General features: G+C 55.5%; 1 protein-coding gene across 1 annotated transcript in view; it reads left to right on the top strand.

Annotated features, from left to right (window-relative positions):
* ARR3 (arrestin 3) overlaps positions 1-24533 on the top strand; it is a 309162-nt gene that overhangs the window by 201171 nt on the left and 83458 nt on the right. The window contains exon 7 of the mRNA XM_069612469.1: positions 3590-3649. Within this exon, the coding sequence (XP_069468570.1) occupies positions 3590-3649 (60 nt within the window). The remainder of the gene's footprint in view (positions 1-3589; positions 3650-24533) is intronic.

Here is a 24533-nt window from a genome sequence, read left to right as displayed (position 1 = left end):
CAGTCTTTCCATTTCTAATGACCCAACATTTCCAAACCTTAATGGACACCACTCACTACGTTGGATGTGTCTTTCCAACAAAGCAAAACACATAGAAAGACACACCAGAGCAGCGGTCGGAATGTGGTTCTCTGTGTGCTGGGAAGAGCAGTGTAAATGTTGTGCGGCAGGTTGGGCATGAGCTTGGGGTTTCGCCAGATCTGTAATGTTAAGTGGAATTTGTATAGTGCCCCACTTCCATTTCCATGACATCGGGACGCTGATATCAAGGTCCGTTCAAGCTGGCACAGGCACGTGACAGTGGAGCCCAACATGTATAGACGCTGCCACATCCCAGTGTTCCCAAGCATCGCGAGACAGTGTGTCCCTATCACGCTATTCAGCAACCTATTAACCCATAGGGGCGAATACGAATAGATGTAATAGCCCTCGCCCACATCTGAAAAATAAAGCAGTATGATATATGATATGATAGGTTATTTATAAGGCGCTTAATACCCAGAGGTTTCTAAGCACGGACCCGGGGATCGAATCTGTGTGGCTTTGTGCCGTCTTGCTTCCACGGCGAGCATGTTGCCACTGAGCTATCCTCCCAAGACTTTTTAGATTGGTTTTTTAGATGTTGGTACAACAGCCGAGACTAAAAATTGAGTTTGACCAGTTGAGAACCATCAAATCTTTGAAAAATAGAATCCGAATGGTTGGTTTTGTATTAACCAGGTGGCATAGATAGGCACAGCCCTCTGTCTGTCTTTCACCTAGATAGGCGGCCCACCACCGCCCACTAGGGACAGTGCGCCCGCACATAGGGACAGTTAGAGTCTGTGCAGGGACATTTACCTACTTCTACAGGTATTCTAAAGTGAAGTAAAAGTTCCTCTCTCTTCAGTGTTTTCAGAGTTAGGACCTTCTCACTCACAACACACTGGAATCCTTCACCCTTCTTAATTATTAGTATTATTATTAGGATATTTATTGAACGTGCACATAGCATCGGCAAGCAATGGAGCGCTTTACAAGTCATAAGGTGAACTACATGGTGAGGGAAGCAGAGAGACAAGGGACCGGGGAGCTTCCAATGGGGACAGGGGATGGGGTGACATTTAGCCTCAGTGGATCTACAGGGAACTAGGAGAGGAACTAGGGGGTCGGATAGGTCATCCAGTCACATGTCAAGTGGACCTAGGTGTTGGCTAGGAGGGTCGTGAGGTCCTCCCATGAATGCAGAAGCAAGGGTTCCATATTCTATGAAGCCCCCAGGACAGGGAGGTGCACCTCATACAGCAGAGTGTAACATGGGCCATCCTGCGGCACTTAGATCACCAATGCAAAGTATACACAGTGAAGAGCAGGTGTGATACCAGAGGCAGTAACAGAGCTGTGATATACCCTTAGCCGTATGACACCCCACCAGCAATGAAGCAGCCCAGAAACCTCTTGTAACCACTTCCTTCAAATTCTGTGCCCAGATGCCCCAGGGCAAGGTGCGCAACACAAGTAAAATAAATACAAATACAGATATCACGATCAGGCATGGACGAACATCTGAAAAGTCGATCCTTCCCCCGGGAGGTGGGTCTCCAAAGAAGCCACCATGCAAGACTTCTCAGCATCATTTCTATGTTTTTATTTAAGATATATGGTTAAATTACTTAAACCTTTATCTTAACATCCAAAATCAAACATACTAAAACCAGAAGGCAAAGAAAGTTTCATACATTAAGCCCAGTAAGGTCCACCCTTCCCCTGCAGAGGCCAGCATTCCATCAATTACCCCCAAAAGAATTCATTAGAACGTTCACCCTCCCCTTTCCCGTCTGAAAGGTTACCTTTCGCCCCCTGGCATCCACCCCCAAAATTTAATTTAAAAACGGAATGGTCGCAATTGACAATGGGTAAGGACCACTGCTGCACCATCTTCTTACCATAATCTACAGATGAACAATAACCTGCGACAAGGGGATGAAGTATGGGGGCGCCGCTGTTAAAGGATTTCAGCACCCATGGCGCGGGGGCCTAAGACCAATACATGGAGCTTCACCACAGATCACTCCAGTCCACATTTTGGGAATGCTGAAGATAGTCCGCAAAAAAGTATGTGTGTACTGAGTGTGTGTTCATAAGATCTCTGTACTGTATGGTTACCCCAAAATCAGCATTTCCTTAAAGAAAACCAAAAAGGTTGGTTCTGCAGGTCTAAGCCTGAGGGCGAAATGCATATGTTACGTTATGTTATGTTGATGTATACCGCGCATCGCTACCACCCAAGGGCGGTCTCCGGGTGCTCTCATATCTCCAAACACTAACAGTGCCACCGATGGGGTTATTTTTCCAAATTCCTGAACTATGCAAAAAAGCAGGCTCCGGCATAACCCAACAGCTGTGACTCGCAGTCACACACATGTCATATAACATGGCACACATGTGCTACACAAATCTTCCCCATAAATACCTGGTACTAGCATGATATTGCTGCAGCGTTAGGAAAATATCACTCTGCACCATGCAGAAAAAAGCCTGAATTGGACCTTCTATCCAATGGAGTCTGAGTCCCATGTAGGTAGGACAAGAAAATAATTAGCACGCCTTCAAGGGCATATTACCTACAAACCTGGACTATGTGGTGTTCTTTCACAAGGGGTCTGAACCTGAGGTGCACACAGGTACACAAGCATCAAGGTATATGCGCCCAGACCCGGTCCATACACAGGCACTCCTGGTGTAGAGAGCCATTTCCAGTTCCTAGCATACACAGGCAACGCTGGACTTTCCACATACAAAAGACATACACAGGCAACACTGGAATATGCACATACAAAAGACATACACAGGCAACTCTGGACTATGCACGTACAAAAGACATACACCGGCAACACTGGACTATGCACGTACAAAAGACATACACAGGCAACATTGGACTGTGCACATACAAAAGACATACACAGGCAACACCAGACTATGCACATACAAAAGACATGCTCAGGCAACACTGGAGTATGCACGTACAAAAGAGATACACAGGCAACACTGGACTGTGCACTTACAAAAGTCATACACAGGCAACACCAGACTATGCACGTACAAAAGACATACACAGGCAACACCACACTATGCACGTACAAAAGACATACACAGGCAATACTGGACTATGCATGTACAAAAGACATACACAGGCAACATTGGACTGTGCACATATAAAAGACATACACAGGCAACATTGGACTGTGCACATACAACAGACATGCCTAGGAGATGCGCACACAGGGAGATCTAGGTCACACCAAGGTGAAGGAAGGCATCTGCAAGGACATGTATGTCTTGACCCTGCCTGGACATGTGCCTGTACAGGAACACCTAGACCCTGTGTGAACACTGGCAGGCCTATACTCTGAAGCCTAGACACCATGCGTGCACTGGAACACTCAGATCCTGGCTGCTAGCAGGGAAGCCTTCTTTTGAGCATAGTAGACTTGTTGCTGGGAAACCTTGCCATTCTTAGCAGGTCTACATGGATGATGATCACCAGGGTGTGTGCTATGTTGACGCCTATGAGGACATTTCTTCAGTTTGCATTCTCTCTCTCTCCTAGATGGGAACAAACCTGCCATGTTCGGTCACTCTGCAGCCGGGTCCAGACGACACGGGGAAGGTAAGAAAGCGTGCAGGATGTGGTCACTGATGCAGATAAGGTCTTGGGTTCTTCTAAACCAGGTGTCTTCAACTTGTAGCTCTCCAGATGTTTTGGAATGGACTCCCATGACCCCTGACCCTTCACTACGCTGGCTAGGGTTGATGGGGGTTGTAGTCCACAAGACATGTTAGTTGCCTAAATGCTAACCGTTGGCTGCTGTGAGTATGTGGCTTCGCACAGAAACCCCCGCTACCTTACCTTCCTCTAAGAAAAGAGCAATGAAGGGTGATGCACAAAATGACAAAGAAAAGGGAGAAAAAACAAAAAGAGACTGAAACAAGCAAATGCGGGAAGGCAAGAAGAAAACAGAACATCAAGAAGGGGAACAGAAAGAATTGTTGTGCCTTTGGTGGTGTTCCCTTTCTGTCTTCAGAAGCACACTATACTAGGGCTAGGTGGAAAATGTCAATTTATTCTGTAGAATATACAATCTATAATCCATCAAATATAAAAATCGAATCATGGTAAATTCAGAAATACATAGACAGCGCACACCGATCTAGACAGAAAGTGAATATTAATCAGAAAAGGGGTACGTAGAGAAATTTGAGGGTGGTGGGGGTGGGCAGTGTTTTCTGTGATTCAGTAATTGGCAGAAGATGGGGGTGTACTTTGAAGGCCAGAGTCTTCAGCTCCTTCCCTAGGTCAAGGGGAGCAGATACCAGTCTGGTGTGGCTTGCTGTGCCAGAGTCTATGCAGATGCAGTCAGATTGCATTATAGATGAGAAAGAAATACAGAACTGCTAAAGGATTACATTACAGGATATTAGTCCCTGAAGAAGCATAATTTTATAAACAAGTGGTGCGAAACATGTGTCGGCCATTATTAAAAGTGTTTACAAAGGATACCAAGCATCTTTCATATGAAAACTTGGGCTATGTAGTGCTTGGACTAGATGTGTATCCCTCTTTCTATTTTTGACTACTTGTTTTGTACAAATAAATATACCTAAACCATATGAAAATCATTCATTTGTGGCACTTAGGAATACATGCACAGTGTGTCCCTTTAAGGATTATAATGTGGAGGGCTGTGTGAGGTGGCCTTCTCATAACTAGGTCGAAATCCTGGGCCTGAAGGCTTGCCTCCTGCATCTGTGAGCTGCCTGCCCTATGTGTTAATGTCCCATACAATAATGTCTCCCGTCGGGAGGACTTCGTGGCTGTAGGTTGGTAGAGGTGTGCTAATGCTAGCCCAGCATTCTGCCTCTACTGTGATAAACGATGCCACGTGTGATCAGATCTTCAGCAGCGTTATTGGTTGCACCTGTGATTGCAGAACATGTCCTTCCTTTGGCATACGTTAGATAATAGATATTCAACCTCTTTGCTCCTATTCTGTGTTGCCCGGGTGAGGCACCTCATCCATTGATGGGGCAGAGGTATCTAAAACCCGGCTTGGCATTCAGAAGGTGCTGCTTCCGTGTCAGAGTTGTTTACAGTCCTGCCCTCACTAGTGCGTTGCATGTTTCCTAAGATAGCAGGGCTAGTCTATTTAAGTGTTTCCGATATGACTATGGCCGGGCTCCCTATTTGGAAATTTTGAGTGCCACAAGACAAAGCTCACCACAGAACCTCCCTCGTGGTGCGACATTCCACCACTGACATCCAACGGCGAGTTTTATTGGGTGCCTTTCAGTCTCCTCCCTTTTCACCACCTCTTCAGTGCATGTGTGGACCGGCTTCTCATCACAGTTGTCCTGACCATTTATTTATTTATGTATGTATGTATGTATGTATGTATGTATGTATGTATGTATGTATTTATTTATTTATTTCAGTTTGTAAAGCGCACCCAACCCAAAGGCATCTGGGCGCTGGACAATGCCAGGGCAAGGAACTTTGTTGATCATTTCATGATATAATGTGGCTCCCTCGTTGTGCAGTGCCAAGGGCATATGGTGGTAGAATTCCCTGTTCGAGGAAGAGTGGCATATATCACTGTGGAATCAGATCCTTCCCCGTCCCTTTCATTATAGGTTTACACTCATCTTCCACTACTGCTAAAGAGAAATGGTCCACCCAATTCTCATGAGAGAATTGGTTCATAATGTGCTGCCCGTGTATTGTTTGGCAGAGCACTCTTGGGCAGCAGATTCCTCTGCTTGCATTTACCTAATATACATTTGTTTTACTTGCAATTATTCTCTCAGTCTCATTCCCTAGCGGGGTGTGTACATTTATTTGGTCTCAGGTATAGGTGCATTGTTGGGGATAACCCTCATTTGTCTCTGATGAATAAACGTGCACTCTAAGGCATAGTCTCCATGGAGCATCCGCTCCCTTACACATGTCTATTGGGGGTCTGCAAGTTATATGTTTTGGACTACATCTCCCATCAGCCTTAACCAGCATAGTCAATAGTGAGAGATTGGGGCGGCCAGTGACCAAAACATCTGAAGAGTCAAAGGTTGCAGACCTCTGACCTATTGGGACCATTCCAATGTCTTATTGTACGGCTTGGATTTGACTTGATTTTCAAAGCCTTTACTTGCATCTTCTTTGCTGAGATGGGTTCTTGACCACATCACTCAGCACCATAAACTACTACTGGCAGAATGGTGCCAATACTTGGAATCAATGATTTAGAGCCACACATAGGTTTTGCCAGTTTTAGGTCATATTGCTATCAGTGGAATACCACCAGTGAAACATACCCCAGGTGGCATTCTTACTGCATAGCTGATTCACAAATCTTAACATTGGAGCCCGCCTGAATTGGAGCCTGGAATTTCTTTGAGGGACTCACATGCAAATGCAATTCGCAAAGAGTTGCTCAAGGGCATGGTGATGCGAGCATCTCAGGGGTGATGCGGGCAGCTCAGCGGTGATGCGGGCATCTCAGGGGTGATGCGAGCATCTCAGTGGTGATGCGGGCATCTCAGGGGTGATGCGGGAATCTCAGGGGTGATGCGAGCATCTCAGGGGTGATGCGGGCAGCTCAGGGGTGATGCGAGCATCTCAGGGGTGATGCGGGCAGCTCAGCGGTGATGCGGGCATCTCAGGGGTGATGCGGGAATCTCAGGGGTGATGCGAGCATCTCAGTGGTGATGCGAGCATCTCAGGGGTGATGCGGGAATCTCAGGGGTGATGCGAGCATCTCAGTGGTGATGCGAGCATCTCAGGGGTGATGCGGGCAGCTCAGGGGTGATGCGGGCAGCTCGGGGGTAATGCGGGCAACTCAGGGCTGATGCGGGCCACTCCGGGGTGATGCAAGCATCTCAGGGGTGATGCGGGCAGCTCAGCGGTGATGCGGGCATCTCAGGGGTGATGCGGGAATCTCAGGGGTAATGCGGGCAGCTCAGGGGTGATGCGGGCAGCTCGGGGCTAATGCGGGCAACTGAGGGCTGATGCGGGCCACTCGGGGGTGATGCAAGCATCTCAGGGGTGATGCAGGCATCTCAGAGGTGATGCGAGCATCTCAGGGGTGATGCGGGCATCTTAGGGGTATTGCGAGCATCTCAGTGGTGATGCGAGCAGCTCAGGGGTGATGTGGGCAGCTCAGGGGTGATGCGGACATCTCAGAGGTGATGCGGACATCTCAGAGGTGATGCAAGCATCTCAGGGGTGATGCGAGCATCTCAGGGGTGATGTGAGCATCTCAGGGTGATGCAGGCATCTCAGGGGTGATGCGAGCATCTCAGTGGTGATGCGAGCATCTCAGGGGTGATGCGGGCATCTCAGGGGTGATGCATCTCAGTGGTGATGCGGGCATCTCAGGGGTGATGCGGGAATCTCAGGGGTGATGCGAGCATCTCAGGGATGATGCGAGCATCTCAGGGGTGATGCGGGCAGCTCAGGAGTGATGCGAGCATCTCAGGGGTGATGCGGGAATCTCAGGGGTGATGCGGGAATCTCAGGGGTGATGCGAGCATCTCAGGGGTGATGCGGGCAGCTCAGGAGTGATGCGGGCAGCTCAGTGGTGATGCGGGCATCTCAGGGGTGATGCGGGAATCTCAGGGGTGATGCGAGCATCTCAGGGGTGATGCGGGCAGCTCAGCGGAGATGCGGGCATCTCAGGGGTGATGCGGGAATCTCAGGGGTGATGCGAGCATCTCAGTGGTGATGCGAGCATCTCAGGGGTGATGCGGGCAGCTCAGGAGTGATGCGGGCAGCTCAGGGGTCATGGGGGCAGCTCGGGGGTAATGCGGGCAGCTCGGGGTAATGCGGGCAACTCAGGGCTGATGCAGCCGCTCGGGGGTGATGCGAGCATCTCGGGGGTGATGCGGGCAGCTCAGGGGTGATGCGAGCATCTCAGGGGTGATGCGGGCATCTCAGAGGTGATGCCGGCATCTCAGGGCTGATGCGAGCATCTCAGGGGTGATGAGGGCAGTTCAGGGGTGATGTGGGCATCTCAGGGGTGATGCATCTCAGTGGTGATGTGGGCATCTCAGCGGTGATGGGGGCATCACAGGGGTGATGCGGGCATCTCAGGGATGATGCGAGCAGCTCAGGGGTGATGCGGGCAGCTCAGGGGTGATGTGGGCATCTCAGGGGTGATGCGGGCATCTCAGAGGTGATGCATCTCAGTGGTGATGTGGGAATCTCAGGGGTGATGCGGGCAGCTCAGGGGTGATGTGGGCATCTCAGGAGTGATGCATCTCAGTGGTGATGTGAGCATCTCAGGGGTGATGCGAGCATCTCAGGGGTGATGCAAGCATCTCGGAGGTGATGCAAGCATCTCAGGGGTGATGTGGGCATCTCAGGGGTTATGCGAGCATCTCAGTGGTGATGAGAGCATCTCAGTGGTGATGTGAGCATCTCAGGGGTGATGCAGGCATCTCAGGGGTGATGCATCTCAGTGGTGATGCGGGCATCTCAGGGGTGATGCAAGCATCTCAGGGGTGATGCGGGCATCTCAGGGGTGATGCGAGCAGGTCGGGAGTGATACAAGCATCTCAGGGGTAATGCGGGCATCTCAGGGGTGATGTGGGCCGCTCGGGGGTGATGCGAGCATCTCAGGGGTGATGCGGGCAGCTCAGGGGTGATGCGAGCATCTCAGGGGTGATGTGGGCATCTCAGAGGTGATGCGAGCATCTCAGGGCTGATGTGAGCATCTCAGGGGTGATGCAGGCAGCTCAGGGGTGATGTGGGCATCTCAGGGGTGATGCATCTCAGTGGTGATGTGGGCATCTCAGGGGTGATGGGGCATCACAGGGGTGATGCGGGCATCTCAGGGATGATGCGAGCAGCTCAGGGGTGATGCGGGCAGCTCAGGCGTGATGTGGGCTTCTCAGGGGTGATGCGGGCATCTCAGAGGTGATGCATCTCAGTGGTGATGTGGGCATCTCAGGGGTGATGCATCTCAGTGGTGATGCGGGCATCTCAGGGGTGATGCAGGCATCTCGGGGGTGATGCATCTCAGTGGTGATGCGGGCATCTCAGGGGTGATGTGAGCATCTCAGGGGTGATGTGGGCATCTCATTGGGATGCGGGCATCTCAAGGGTGATGCGGGCATCTCAGTGGGGATGTGGGCATCTCAGGGGTGATGCGGGCATCTCAGTGGGGATGTGGGCATCTCAAGGGTGATGCGGGCATCTCAGTGGTGATGCGGGCATGTCAGGGTGATGCGGGCATCTCAGGGGTGATGCGGGCAGCTCAGGGGTGATGCGGGCATCTCAGAGGTGATGCATCTCAGTGGTGATGTGGGCATCTCAGGGGTGATGTGGGCATCTGAGGGGTGATGCGGGCATCTCAGGGGTGATGCGAGCATCTCAGGGGTGATGCGGGTAGCTCGGGGGTGATGCGAGCATCTCAGGGGTAATGCGGGCATCTCAGGGGTGATTGCGGGCATCTCAGGGGTGATGCGGGTCGCTCGGGGTGATGCAAGCATCTCAGGGGTGATGCAGGCATCTCAGGGGTAATGCGGGCAGCTCAGGGGTGATGCGAGCATCTCAGGGGTGATGCATCTCAGTGGTGATGTGGGCATCTCAGGGGTGATGGGGGCATCACAGGGGTGATGCGGGCATCTCAGGGATGATGCAAGCAGCTCAGGGGTGATGTGGGCAGCTCAGGGGTGATGTGGGCATCTCAGTGGTGATGCGGGCATCTCAGAGGTGATGCATCTCAGTGGGAGTGTGGGAAATCCCAGGGGTGATGCATCTCAGTGGTGATGCGGGCATCTCAGGGGTGATGCAGGCATCTCGGAGGTGATGCGAGCATCTCAGGGGTGATGTGGCATCTCAGTGGTGATGAGAGCATCTCAGTGGTGATGTGAGCATCTCAGCGGTGATGCGGGCATCTCAGGGTCGATGCATCTCAGTGGTGATGTGGGAATCTCAGGGGTGATGCAAGCATCTCTGGGGTGATGCGGGCAGCTCAGGGGTGATGCGAGCATCTCAGGGGTGATGCGGGCATCTCAGAGATGATGCGAGCATCTCAGGGCTGATGTGAGCATCTCAGGGGTGATGCGGGCAGCTCAGGGGTGATGTGGGCATCTCAGGGGTGATGCATCTCAGTATTGATTTGGGCATCTCAGGGGTAATGGGGGCATCACAGGGGTGATGCGGGCATCTCAGGGATGATGCGAGCAGCTCAGGGGTGATGTGGGCATCTCAGGGGTGATGCGGGCATCTCAGAGGTGATGCATCTCAGTGGTGATGTGGGCATCTCAGGGGTGATGCATCTCAGTGGTGATGCGGGCATCTCAGGGGTGATGCGGGCATCTCAGGGGTGATGCATCTCAGTAGTGATGCGGGCATCTCACGGGTGATGTGAGCATCTCAGTGGGGATGCGGGCATCTCAAGGGTGATGCGGGCATCTCAGTGGGGATGTGGGCATCTCAGGGGTGATGTGGGCATCTCAGTGGGGATGTGGGCATCTCAAGGGTGATGCGGGCATCTCAGTGGGGATGCAGGCATCTCAGGGGTGATGCGGGCATGTCAGGGGTGATGCGGGCATCTCAGGGGTGATGCGGGCAGCTCAGGGGTGATGCAGGCATCTCAGAGGTGATGCATCTCAGTGGTGATGTGGGCATCTCAGGGTTGATGCATCTCAGTGGTGATGTGGGCATCTCAGTGGTGATGTGGACATCTCAGGGGTGATGTGGGCATCTGAGGGGCGATGCGGGCTGCTCGGGGGTGATGCGAGCATCTCAGGGGTAATGCGGGCATCTCAGGGGTGATGCGGGCCGCTCGGGGGTGATGCAAGCATCTCAGGGGTGATGCGGGCAGCTCGGGGGTGATGCGGGCAGCTCAGGGGTGATGCGAGCATCTCAGAGGTGATGCGGGCATCTCAGAGGTGATGCGAGCATCTCAGGGGTGATGCGGGCAGCTCAGGGGTGATGTGGGCATCTCAGGGGTGATGCGGGCATCTCAGAGGAGATGCATCTCAGTGGGAGTGTGGGAAATCCCAGGGGTGATGCATCTCAGTGGTGATGCGGGCATCTCAGGGGTGATGCAGGCATCTCGGAGGTGATGCGAGCATCTCAGGGGTGATGTGGCATCTCAGGGGTGATGCGAGCATCTCAGTGGTGATGAGAGCATCTCAGTGGTGATGTGAGCATCTCAGGGGTGATGCGGGCATCTCAGGGTCGATGCATCTCAGTGGTGATGTGGGAATCTCAGGGGTGATGCAAGCATCTCAGGGGTGATGCGGGCAGCTCAGGGGTGATGCGAGCATCTCAGGGGTGATGCAGGCATCTCAGAGGTGATGCGAGCATCTCAGGGCTGATGTGAGCATCTCAGGGGTGATGCGGGCAGCTCAGGGGTGATGTGGGCATCTCAGGGGTGTTGCATCTCAGTATTGATTTGGGCATCTCAGGGGTAATGGGGGCATCACAGGGGTGATGCGGGCATCTCAGGGATGATGCGAGCAGCTCAGGGGTGATGTGGGCATCTCAGGGGTGATGCGGGCATCTCAGAGGTGATGCATCTCAATGGTGATGTGGGCATCTAAGGGGTGATGCATCTCAGTGGTGATGCGGGCATCTCCGGGGTGATGCGGGCATCTCAGGGGTGATGCATCTCAGTAGTGATGCGGGCATCTCAGGGGTGATGTGAGCATCTCAGTGGGGATGCGGGCATCTCAAGGGTGATGCGGGCATCTCAGTGGGGATGTGGGCATCTCAGGGGTGATGTGGGCATCTCAGTGGGGATGCGGGCATCTCAAGGGTGATGCGGGCATCTCAGTGGGGATGCGGGCATCTCAGGGGTGATGCGGGCATGTCAGGGGTGATGCGGGCATCTCAGGGGTGATGCGGGCAGCTCAGGGGTGATGCAGGCATCTCAGAGGTGATGCATCTCAGTGGTGATGTGGGCATCTCAGGGGTGATGCATCTCAGTGGTGATGTGGGCATCTCAGTGGTGATGTGGACATCTCAGGGGTGATGTGGGCATCTGAGGGGTGATGTGGGCCGCTCGGGGGTGATGCGAGCATCTCAGGGGTAATGCGGGCATCTCAGGGGTGATGCGGGCCGCTCGGGGGTGATGCAAGCATCTCAGGGGTGATGCGGGCAGCTCGTGGTGATGCGGGCAGCTCAGGGGTGATGCGAGCATCTCAGAGGTGATGCAGGCATCTCAGAGGTGATGCGAGCATCTCAGGGGTGATGCGGGCATCTCAGGGCTGATGTGAGCATCTCAGGGGTGATGCGGGCAGCTCAGGGGTGATGTGGGCATCTCAGGGGTGATGCATCTCAGTGGTGATGTGGGCATCTCAGGGTGATGGGGGCATCCCAGGGGTGATGCGGGTATCTCAGGGATGATGCGAGCAGCTCAGGGGTGATGCGGGCAGCTCAGGGGTGATGTGGGCATCTCAGGGGTGATGCAGGCATCTCAGAGGTGATGCATCTCAGTGGGAGTGTGGGAAATCCCAGGGGTGATGCATCTCAGTGGTGATGCGGGCATCTCAGGGGTGATGCGAGCATCTCAGGGGTGATGCGGGCATCTCAGTGGGGATGTGGGCATCTCAAGGGTGATAAGGATTATAATGTGGAGGGCTGTGTGAGGTGGCCTTCTCATAACTAGGTCGAAATCCTGGGCCTGAAGGCTTGCCTCCTGCATCTGTGAGCTGCCTGCCCTATGTGTTAATGTCCCATACAATAATGTCTCCCGTCGGGAGGACTTCGTGGCTGTAGGTTGGTAGAGGTGTGCTAATGCTAGCCCAGCATTCTGCCTCTACTGTGATAAACGATGCCACGTGTGATCAGATCTTCAGCAGCGTTATTGGTTGCACCTGTGATTGCAGAACATGTCCTTCCTTTGGCATACGTTAGATAATAGATATTCAACCTCTTTGCTCCTATTCTGTGTTGCCCGGGTGAGGCACCTCATCCATTGATGGGGCAGAGGTATCTAAAACCCGGCTTGGCATTCAGAAGGTGCTGCTTCCGTGTCAGAGTTGTTTACAGTCCTGCCCTCACTAGTGCGTTGCATGTTTCCTAAGATAGCAGGGCTAGTCTATTTAAGTGTTTCCGATATGACTATGGCCGGGCTCCCTATTTGGAAATTTTGAGTGCCACAAGACAAAGCTCACCACAGAACCTCCCTCGTGGTGCGACATTCCACCACTGACATCCAACGGCGAGTTTTATTGGGTGCCTTTCAGTCTCCTCCCTTTTCACCACCTCTTCAGTGCATGTGTGGACCGGCTTCTCATCACAGTTGTCCTGACCATTTATTTATTTATTTATGTATGTATGTATGTATGTATGTATGTATGTATGTATGTATGTATGTATGTATTTATTTATTTATTTCAGTTTGTAAAGCGCACCCAACCCAAAGGCATCTGGGCGCTGGACAATGCCAGGGCAAGGAACTTTGTTGATCATTTCATGATATAATGTGGCTCCCTCGTTGTGCAGTGCCAAGGGCATATGGTGGTAGAATTCCCTGTTCGAGGAAGAGTGGCATATATCACTGTGGAATCAGATCCTTCCCCGTCCCTTTCATTATAGGTTTACACTCATCTTCCACTACTGCTAAAGAGAAATGGTCCACCCAATTCTCATGAGAGAATTGGTTCATAATGTGCTGCCCGTGTATTGTTTGGCAGAGCACTCTTGGGCAGCAGATTCCTCTGCTTGCATTTACCTAATATACATTTGTTTTACTTGCAATTATTCTCTCAGTCTCATTCCCTAGCGGGGTGTGTACATTTATTTGGTCTCAGGTATAGGTGCATTGTTGGGGATAACCCTCATTTGTCTCTGATGAATAAACGTGCACTCTAAGGCATAGTCTCCATGGAGCATCCGCTCCCTTACACATGTCTATTGGGGGTCTGCAAGTTATATGTTTTGGACTACATCTCCCATCAGCCTTAACCAGCATAGTCAATAGTGAGAGATTGGGGCGGCCAGTGACCAAAACATCTGAAGAGTCAAAGGTTGCAGACCTCTGACCTATTGGGACCATTCCAATGTCTTATTGTACGGCTTGGATTTGACTTGATTTTCAAAGCCTTTACTTGCATCTTCTTTGCTGAGATGGGTTCTTGACCACATCACTCAGCACCATAAACTACTACTGGCAGAATGGTGCCAATACTTGGAATCAATGATTTAGAGCCACACATAGGTTTTGCCAGTTTTAGGTCATATTGCTATCAGTGGAATACCACCAGTGAAACATACCCCAGGTGGCATTCTTACTGCATAGCTGATTCACAAATCTTAACATTGGAGCCCGCCTGAATTGGAGCCTGGAATTTCTTTGAGGGACTCACATGCAAATGCAATTCGCAAAGAGTTGCTCAAGGGCATGGTGATGCGAGCATCTCAGGGGTGATGCGGGCAGCTCAGCGGTGATGCGGGCATCTCAGGGGTGATGCGAGCATCTCAGTGGTGATGCGGGCATCTCAGGGGTGATGCGGGAATCTCAGGGGTGATGCGAGCATCTCAGGGGTGATGCGGGCAGCTCAGGGGTGATGCGAGCATCTCAGGGGTGATGCGGGCAGCTCAGCGGTGATGCGGGCATCTCAGGGGTGATGCGGGAATCTCAGGGGTGATGCGAGCATCTCAGTGGTGATGCGAGCATCTCAGGGGTGATGCGGGAATCTCAGGGGTGATGCGAGCATCTCAGTGGTGATGCGAGCATCTCAGGGGTGATGCGGGCAGCTCAGGGGTGATGCGGGCAGCTCGGGGGTAATGCGGGCAACTCAGGGCTGATGCGGGCCACTCCGGGGTGATGCAAGCATCTCAGGGGTGATGCGGGCAGCTCAGCGGTGATGCGGGCATCTCAGGGGTGATGCGGGAATCTCAGGGGTAATGCGGGCAGCTCAGGGGTGATGCGGGCAGCTCGGGGCTAATGCGGGCAACTGAGGGCTGATGCGGGCCACTCGGGGGTGATGCAAGCATCTCAGGGGTGATGCAGGCATCTCAGAGGTGATGCGAGCATCTCAGGGGTGATGCGGGCATCTTAGGGGTATTGCGAGCATCTCAGTGGTGATGCGAGCAGCTCAGGGGTGATGTGGGCAGCTCAGGGGTGATGCGGACATCTCAGAGGTGATGCGGACATCTCAGAGGTGATGCAAGCATCTCAGGGGTGATGCGAGCATCTCAGGGGTGATGTGAGCATCTCAGGGTGATGCAGGCATCTCAGGGGTGATGCGAGCATCTCAGTGGTGATGCGAGCATCTCAGGGGTGATGCGGGCATCTCAGGGGTGATGCATCTCAGTGGTGATGCGGGCATCTCAGGGGTGATGCGGGAATCTCAGGGGTGATGCGAGCATCTCAGGGATGATGCGAGCATCTCAGGGGTGATGCGGGCAGCTCAGGAGTGATGCGAGCATCTCAGGGGTGATGCGGGAATCTCAGGGGTGATGCGGGAATCTCAGGGGTGATGCGAGCATCTCAGGGGTGATGCGGGCAGCTCAGGAGTGATGCGGGCAGCTCAGTGGTGATGCGGGCATCTCAGGGGTGATGCGGGAATCTCAGGGGTGATGCGAGCATCTCAGGGGTGATGCGGGCAGCTCAGCGGAGATGCGGGCATCTCAGGGGTGATGCGGGAATCTCAGGGGTGATGCGAGCATCTCAGTGGTGATGCGAGCATCTCAGGGGTGATGCGGGCAGCTCAGGAGTGATGCGGGCAGCTCAGGGGTCATGGGGGCAGCTCGGGGGTAATGCGGGCAGCTCGGGGTAATGCGGGCAACTCAGGGCTGATGCAGCCGCTCGGGGGTGATGCGAGCATCTCGGGGGTGATGTGGGCAGCTCAGGGGTGATGCGAGCATCTCAGGGGTGATGCGGGCATCTCAGAGGTGATGCCGGCATCTCAGGGCTGATGCGAGCATCTCAGGGGTGATGAGGGCAGTTCAGGGGTGATGTGGGCATCTCAGGGGTGATGCATCTCAGTGGTGATGTGGGCATCTCAGCGGTGATGGGGGCATCACAGGGGTGATGCGGGCATCTCAGGGATGATGCGAGCAGCTCAGGGGTGATGCGGGCAGCTCAGGGGTGATGTGGGCATCTCAGGGGTGATGCGGGCATCTCAGAGGTGATGCATCTCAGTGGTGATGTGGGAATCTCAGGGGTGATGCGGGCAGCTCAGGGGTGATGTGGGCATCTCAGGAGTGATGCATCTCAGTGGTGATGTGAGCATCTCAGGGGTGATGCGAGCATCTCAGGGGTGATGCAAGCATCTCGGAGGTGATGCAAGCATCTCAGGGGTGATGTGGGCATCTCAGGGGTTATGCGAGCATCTCAGTGGTGATGAGAGCATCTCAGTGGTGATGTGAGCATCTCAGGGGTGATGCAGGCATCTCAGGGGTGATGCATCTCAGTGGTGATGCGGGCATCTCAGGGGTGATGCAAGCATCTCAGGGGTGATGCGGGCATCTCAGGGGTGATGCGAGCAGGTCGGGAGTGATACAAGCATCTCAGGGGTAATGCGGGCATCTCAGGGGTGATGTGGGCCGCTCGGGGGTGATGCGAGCATCTCAGGGGTGATGCGGGCAGCTCAGGGGTGATGCGAGCATCTCAGGGGTGATGTGGGCATCTCAGAGGTGATGCGAGCATCTCAGGGCTGATGTGAGCATCTCAGGGGTGATGCGGGCAGCTCAGGGGTGATGTGGGCATCTCAGGGGTGATGCATCTCAGTGGTGATGTGGGCATCTCAGGGGTGATGGGGCATCACAGGGGTGATGCGGGCATCTCAGGGATGATGCGAGCAGCTCAGGGGTGATGCGGGCAGCTCAGGCGTGATGTGGGCTTCTCAGGGGTGATGCGGGCATCTCAGAGGTGATGCATCTCAGTGGTGATGTGGGCATCTCAGGGGTGATGCATCTCAGTGGTGATGCGGGCATCTCAGGGGTGATGCAGGCATCTCGGGGGTGATGCATCTCAGTGGTGATGCGGGCATCTCAGGGGTGATGTGAGCATCTCAGGGGTGATGTGGGCATCTCATTGGGATGCGGGCATCTCAAGGGTGATGCGGGCATCTCAGTGGGGATGTGGGCATCTCAGGGGTGATGCGGGCATCTCAGTGGGGATGTGGGCATCTCAAGGGTGATGCGGGCATCTCAGTGGTGATGCGGGCATGTCAGGGGTGATGCGGGCATCTCAGGGGTGATGCGGGCAGCTCAGGGGTGATGCGGGCATCTCAGAGGTGATGCATCTCAGTGGTGATGTGGGCATCTCAGGGGTGATGTGGGCATCTGAGGGGTGATGCGGGCATCTCAGGGGTGATGCGAGCATCTCAGGGGTGATGCGGGTAGCTCGGGGGTGATGCGAGCATCTCAGGGGTAATGCGGGCATCTCAGGGGTGATTGCGGGCATCTCAGGGGTGATGCGGGTCGCTCGGGGTGATGCAAGCATCTCAGGGGTGATGCAGGCATCTCAGGGGTAATGCGGGCAGCTCAGGGGTGATGCGAGCATCTCAGGGGTGATGCATCTCAGTGGTGATGTGGGCATCTCAGGGGTGATGGGGGCATCACAGGGGTGATGCGGGCATCTCAGGGATGATGCAAGCAGCTCAGGGGTGATGCGGGCAGCTCAGGGGTGATGTGGGCATCTCAGTGGTGATGCGGGCATCTCAGAGGTGATGCATCTCAGTGGGAGTGTGGGAAATCCCAGGGGTGATGCATCTCAGTGGTGATGCGGGCATCTCAGGGGTGATGCAGGCATCTCGGAGGTGATGCGAGCATCTCAGGGGTGATGTGGCATCTCAGTGGTGATGAGAGCATCTCAGTGGTGATGTGAGCATCTCAGCGGTGATGCGGGCATCTCAGGGTCGATGCATCTCAGTGGTGATGTGGGAATCTCAGGGGTGATGCAAGCATCTCTGGGGTGATGCGGGCAGCTCAGGGGTGATGCGAGCATCTCAGGGGTGATGCGGGCATCTCAGAGATGATGCGAGCATCTCAGGGCTGATGTGAGCATCTCAGGGGTGATGCGGGCAGCTCAGGGGTGATGTGGGCATCTCAGGGGTGATGCATCTCAGTATTGATTTGGGCATCTCAGGGGTAATGGGGGCATCACAGGGGTGATGCGGGCATCTCAGGGATGATGCGAGCAGCTCAGGGGTGATGTGGGCATCTCAGGGGTGATGCGGGCATCTCAGAGGTGATGCATCTCAGTGGTGATGTGGGCATCTCAGGGGTGATGCATCTCAGTGGTGATGCGGGCATCTCAGGGGTGATGCGGGCATCTCAGGGGTGATGCATCTCAGTAGTGATGCGGGCATCTCACGGGTGATGTGAGCATCTCAGTGGGGATGCGGGCATCTCAAGGGTGATGCGGGCATCTCAGTGGGGATGTGGGCATCTCAGGGGTGATGTGGGCATCTCAGTGGGGATGTGGGCATCTCAAGGGTGATGCGGGCATCTCAGTGGGGATGCAGGCATCTCAGGGGTGATGCGGGCATGTCAGGGGTGATGCGGGCATCTCAGGGGTGATGCGGGCAGCTCAGGGGTGATGCAGGCATCTCAGAGGTGATGCATCTCAGTGGTGATGTGGGCATCTCAGGGTTGATGCATCTCAGTGGTGATGTGGGCATCTCAGTGGTGATGTGGACATCTCAGGGGTGATGTGGGCATCTGAGGGGCGATGCGGGCTGCTCGGGGGTGATGCGAGCATCTCAGGGGTAATGCGGGCATCTCAGGGGTGATGCGGGCCGCTCGGGGGTGATGCAAGCATCTCAGGGGTGATGCGGGCAGCTCGGGGGTGATGCGGGCAGCTCAGGGGTGATGCGAGCATCTCAGAGGTGATGCGGGCATCTCAGAGGTGATGCGAGCATCTCAGGGGTGATGCGGGCAGCTCAGGGGTGATGTGGGCATCTCAGGGGTGATGCGGGCATCTCAGAGGAGATGCATCTCAGTGGGAGTGTGGGAAATCCCAGGGGTGATGCATCTCAGTGGTGATGCGGGCATCTCAGGGGTGATGCAGGCATCTCGGAGGTGATGCGAGCATCTCAGGGGTGATGTGGCATCTCAGGGGTGATGCGAGCATCTCAGTGGTGATGAGAGCATCTCAGTGGTGATGTGAGCATCTCAGGGGTGATGCGGGCATCTCAGGGTCGATGCATCTCAGTGGTGATGTGGGAATCTCAGGGGTGATGCAAGCATCTCAGGGGTGATGCGGGCAGCTCAGGGGTGATGCGAGCATCTCAGGGGTGATGCAGGCATCTCAGAGGTGATGCGAGCATCTCAGGGCTGATGTGAGCATCTCAGGGGTGATGCGGGCAGCTCAGGGGTGATGTGGGCATCTCAGGGGTGTTGCATCTCAGTATTGATTTGGGCATCTCAGGGGTAATGGGGGCATCACAGGGGTGATGCGGGCATCTCAGGGATGATGCGAGCAGCTCAGGGGTGATGTGGGCATCTCAGGGGTGATGCGGGCATCTCAGAGGTGATGCATCTCAATGGTGATGTGGGCATCTAAGGGGTGATGCATCTCAGTGGTGATGCGGGCATCTCCGGGGTGATGCGGGCATCTCAGGGGTGATGCATCTCAGTAGTGATGCGGGCATCTCAGGGGTGATGTGAGCATCTCAGTGGGGATGCGGGCATCTCAAGGGTGATGCGGGCATCTCAGTGGGGATGTGGGCATCTCAGGGGTGATGTGGGCATCTCAGTGGGGATGCGGGCATCTCAAGGGTGATGCGGGCATCTCAGTGGGGATGCGGGCATCTCAGGGGTGATGCGGGCATGTCAGGGGTGATGCGGGCATCTCAGGGGTGATGCGGGCAGCTCAGGGGTGATGCAGGCATCTCAGAGGTGATGCATCTCAGTGGTGATGTGGGCATCTCAGGGGTGATGCATCTCAGTGGTGATGTGGGCATCTCAGTGGTGATGTGGACATCTCAGGGGTGATGTGGGCATCTGAGGGGTGATGTGGGCCGCTCGGGGGTGATGCGAGCATCTCAGGGGTAATGCGGGCATCTCAGGGGTGATGCGGGCCGCTCGGGGGTGATGCAAGCATCTCAGGGGTGATGCGGGCAGCTCGTGGTGATGCGGGCAGCTCAGGGGTGATGCGAGCATCTCAGAGGTGATGCAGGCATCTCAGAGGTGATGCGAGCATCTCAGGGGTGATGCGGGCATCTCAGGGCTGATGTGAGCATCTCAGGGGTGATGCGGGCAGCTCAGGGGTGATGTGGGCATCTCAGGGGTGATGCATCTCAGTGGTGATGTGGGCATCTCAGGGGTGATGGGGGCATCCCAGGGGTGATGCGGGTATCTCAGGGATGATGCGAGCAGCTCAGGGGTGATGCGGGCAGCTCAGGGGTGATGTGGGCATCTCAGGGGTGATGCAGGCATCTCAGAGGTGATGCATCTCAGTGGGAGTGTGGGAAATCCCAGGGGTGATGCATCTCAGTGGTGATGCGGGCATCTCAGGGGTGATGCGAGCATCTCAGGGGTGATGCGGGCATCTCAGTGGGGATGTGGGCATCTCAAGGGTGATGCGGGCATCTCAGTGGGGATGTGGGCATCTCAGGGGTGATCCGGGCGTCTCAGTGGGGATGCGGGCATCTCAAGGGTGATGCGAGCATCTCAGTGGGGATGCGCGCATCTCAGGGGTCATGCGAGCATCTCAGGGGTGATGCGGGCAGCTCGGGGGTGATGCGAGCATCTCAGGGGTAATGCGGGCATCTCAGGGGTGATGCGGGCCGCTCTGGGGTGATGCAAGCATCTCAGGGGTGATGCGGGCAGCTTGGGGGTGATGCGGGCAGCTCAGGGGTGATGCGAGCATCTCAGGGGTGATGCGGGCATCTCAGAGGTGATGCGAGCATCTCAGGGGTGATGCGGGCATCTCAGGGCTGATGCAAGCATCTCAGGGGTGATGCGGGCAGCTCAGGGGTGATGTGGGCATCTCAGGGGTGATGCATCTCAGTGGTGATGTGGGCATCTCAGGGGTGATGGGGGCATCACAGGGGTGATGCGGGCATCTCAGGGATGATGTGAGCAGCTCAGGGGTGATGCGGGCAGCTCAGGGGTGATGTGGGCATCTCAGGGGTGATGCGGGCATCTCAGAGGTGATGCATCTCAGTGGGAGTGTGGGAAATCCCAGGGGTGATGCATCTCAGTGGTGATGCGGGTATCTCAGGGGTGATGCGGGCATCTCAGGGGTGATGCATCGCAGTGGTGATGCGGGAATCTCAGGGGTGATGCGGACAGCTCAGGGGTGATGTGGGCATCTCAGCGGTGATGGGGGCATCACAAGGGTGATGCGGGCATCTCAGGGATGATGCGAGCAGCTCAGGGGTGATGCGGGCAGCTCAGGCGTGATGTGGGCATCTCAGGTGTGATGCGGGCATCTCAGAGGTGATGCATCTCAGTGGTGATGTGGGCATCTCAGGGGTGATGCATCTCAGTGGTGATGCTGGCATCTCAGGGGTGATGCGGGCATCTCAGGGGTGATGCATCTCAGTGGTGATGCGGGCATCTCAGGGGTGATGCGAGCATCTCAGGGGTGATGCGGGCATCTCAAGGGTAATGCGAGCATCTCAGGGGTGATGCGGGCATGTCAGGGGTGATGTGAGCATCTCAGGGGTGATGCGGGCAGCTCAGGGGTGATGCATCTCAGTGGTGATGTGGGCATCTCAGGGGTGATGTGGGCATCTGAGGGGTGATGCGGGCATCTCAGTGGTGATGCAAGAGCTCAGGGGTGATGCGGGCAGCTCGGGGGTGATGTGAGCATCTCAGGGGTAATGCGGGCATCTTAGGGGTGATGCGGGCTGCTCGGGGGTGATACGAGCATCTCGGGGGTGATGCGGGCAGCTTGGGGGTGATGCGGGCAGCTCAGGGGTGATGCAAGCATCTCAGGGGTGATGCGGGCAGCTCAGGGGTGATGTGGGCATCTCAGGGGTGATGCATCTCAGTGGTGATGTGGGCATCTCAGGGGTGATGGGGGCATCACAGGGGTGATGCGGGCATCTCAGGGATGATGCGAGCAGCTCAGGGGTGATGCGGGCAGCTCAGGGGTGATGCGGGCATCTCAGAGGTGATGCATCTCAGTGGGAGTGTGGGAAATTCCTGGGGTGATGCATCTCAGTGGTGATGCAGGCATCTCAGGGGTGATGCGGGCATCTCAGGGGTGATGCATCTCAGTGGTGATGCAGGCATCTAAGGGGTGATGCGAGCATCTCAGTGGGGATGCGGGCATCTCAAGGGTGATGCGGGCATCTCAGTGGGGATGTGGGCATCTCAGGGGTGATGCGGGCATCTCAGTGGGGATGTGGGCATCTCAAGGGTGATGCGAGCATCTCAGGGGTGATGCGGGCAGCTCAGGGGTGATGTGGGCATCTCAGGGGTGATGCATCTCAGTGGTGATGTGGGCATCTCAGGGGTGATGGGGGCATCACAGGGGTGATGCGGGCATCTCAGGGATGATGTGAGCAGCTCAGGGGTGATGCGGGCAGCTCAGGGGTGATGTGGGCATCTCAGGGGTGATGCGTGCATCTCAGAGGTGATGCATCTCAGTGGGAGTGTGGGAAATCCCAGGGGTGATGCATCTCAGTGGTGATGCGGGTATCTCAGGGGTGATGCGGGCATCTCAGGGGTGATGCATCGCAGTGGTGATGCAGGAATCTCAGGGTTGATGCAGACAGCTCAGGGGTGATGTGGGCATCTCAGCGGTGATGGGGGCATCACAAGGGTGATGCGGGCATCTCAGGGATGATGCGAGCAGCTCATGGGTGATGCGGGCAGCTCAGGCGTGATGTGGGCATCTCAGGTGTGATGCGGGCATCTCAGAGGTGATGCATCTCAGTGGTGATGTGGGCATCTCAGGGGTGATGCATCTCAGTGGTGATGCTGGCATCTCAGGGGTGATGCGGGCATCTCAGGGGTGATGCATCTCAGTGGTGATGCGGGCATCTCAGGGGTGATGCGAGCATCTCAGGGGTGATGCGGGCATCTCAAGGGTAATGCGAGCATCTCAGGGGTGATGCGGGCATGTCAGGGGTGATGTGAGCATCTCAGGGGTGATGCGGGCAGCTCAGGGGTGATGCATCTCAGTGGTGATGTGGGCATCTCAGGGGTGATGTGGGCATCTGAGGGGTGATGCGGGCATCTCAGTGGTGATGCAAGCATCTCAGGGGTGATGCGGGCAGCTCGGGGGTGATGTGAGCATCTCAGGGGTAATGCGGGCATCTTAGGGGTGATGCGGGCTGCTCGGGGGTGATACGAGCATCTCGGGGGTGATGCGGGCAGCTTGGGGGTGATGCGGGCAGCTCAGGGGTGATGCAAGCATCTCAGGGGTGATGCGGGCAGCTCAGGGGTGATGTGGGCATCTCAGGGGTGATGCATCTCAGTGGTGATGTGGGCATCTCAGGGGTGATGGGGGCATCATAGGGGTGATGCGGGCATCTCAGGGATGATGCGAGCAGCTCAGGGGTGATGCGGGCATCTCAGGGGTGATGTGGGCATCTCAGGGGTGATGCGGGCATCTCAGAGGTGATGCATCTCAGTGGGAGTGTGGGAAATCCCAGGGGTGATGCATCTCAGTGGTGATGCGGGCATCTCAGGGGTGATGCGGGCATCTCAGGGGTGATGCATCTCAGTGGTGATGCGGGCATCTCAGGGGTGATGCGAGCATCTCAGTGGGGATGCGGGCATCTCAAGGGTGATGCGGGCATCTCAGTGGGGATGTGGGCATCTCAGGGGTGATGCGGGCGTCTCAGTGGGGATGTGGGCATCTCAAGGGTGATGCGAGCATCTCAGGGGTGATGCGGGCAACTCAGGGCTGATGCGAGCATCTCAGGGGTGATGCGGGCAGCTCAGGGGTGATGTGGGCATCTCAGGGGTGATGCATCTCAGTGGTGATGTGGGCATCTCAGGGGTGATGGGGGCATCACAGGGGTGATGCGGGCATCTCAGGGATGATGCGAGCAGCTCAGGGGTGATGCGGGCATCTCAGGGGTGATGCGGGCATCTCAGAGGTAATGCATCTCAGGGGTGATGCAAGCATCTCAGGGGTGATGCGGGCATCTCAGTGGGGATGCAGGCATCTCAAGGGTGATGCGGGCATCTCAGTGGGGATGTGGGCATCTCAGGGGTGATGCGGGCATCTCAGTGGGGATGTGGGCATCTCAAGGGTGATGCGGGCATCTCAGTGGGGATGTGGGCATCTCAGGGGTAATGCAGGCATGTCAGGGGTGATGCGGGCATCTCAGCGGTGATGCGGGCAGCTCAGGGGTGATGTGGGCCTCTCAGAGGTGATGCATCTCAGTGGTGATTTGGGCATCTCAGGGGTGATGCATCTCTGTGGTGATGTGGGCATCTCAGTTGTGATGTGGACATCTCAGGGGTGATGCGTGCATCTGAGGGGTGATGCGGGCATCTCAGTGGTGATGCGGGCAGCTCGGGGTGATGCGAGCATCTCAGGGGTAATGCGGGCATCTCAGGGGTGATGCGGGCCGCTTGGGGGTGATGCGAGCATCTCAGGGGTGATGCGGGTAGCTCGGGG

The sequence above is a fragment of the Ambystoma mexicanum genome, chromosome 5p (assembly GCF_040938575.1).
Source record: "Ambystoma mexicanum isolate Mex_15411 chromosome 5p, UKY_AmexF1_1, whole genome shotgun sequence".
Taxonomy (NCBI): Eukaryota; Metazoa; Chordata; class Amphibia; order Caudata; family Ambystomatidae; genus Ambystoma; species Ambystoma mexicanum.
The sequence above is the reverse complement of the archived record's forward strand: the minus strand, read 5'-3'. Positions and strand labels throughout refer to the sequence as shown.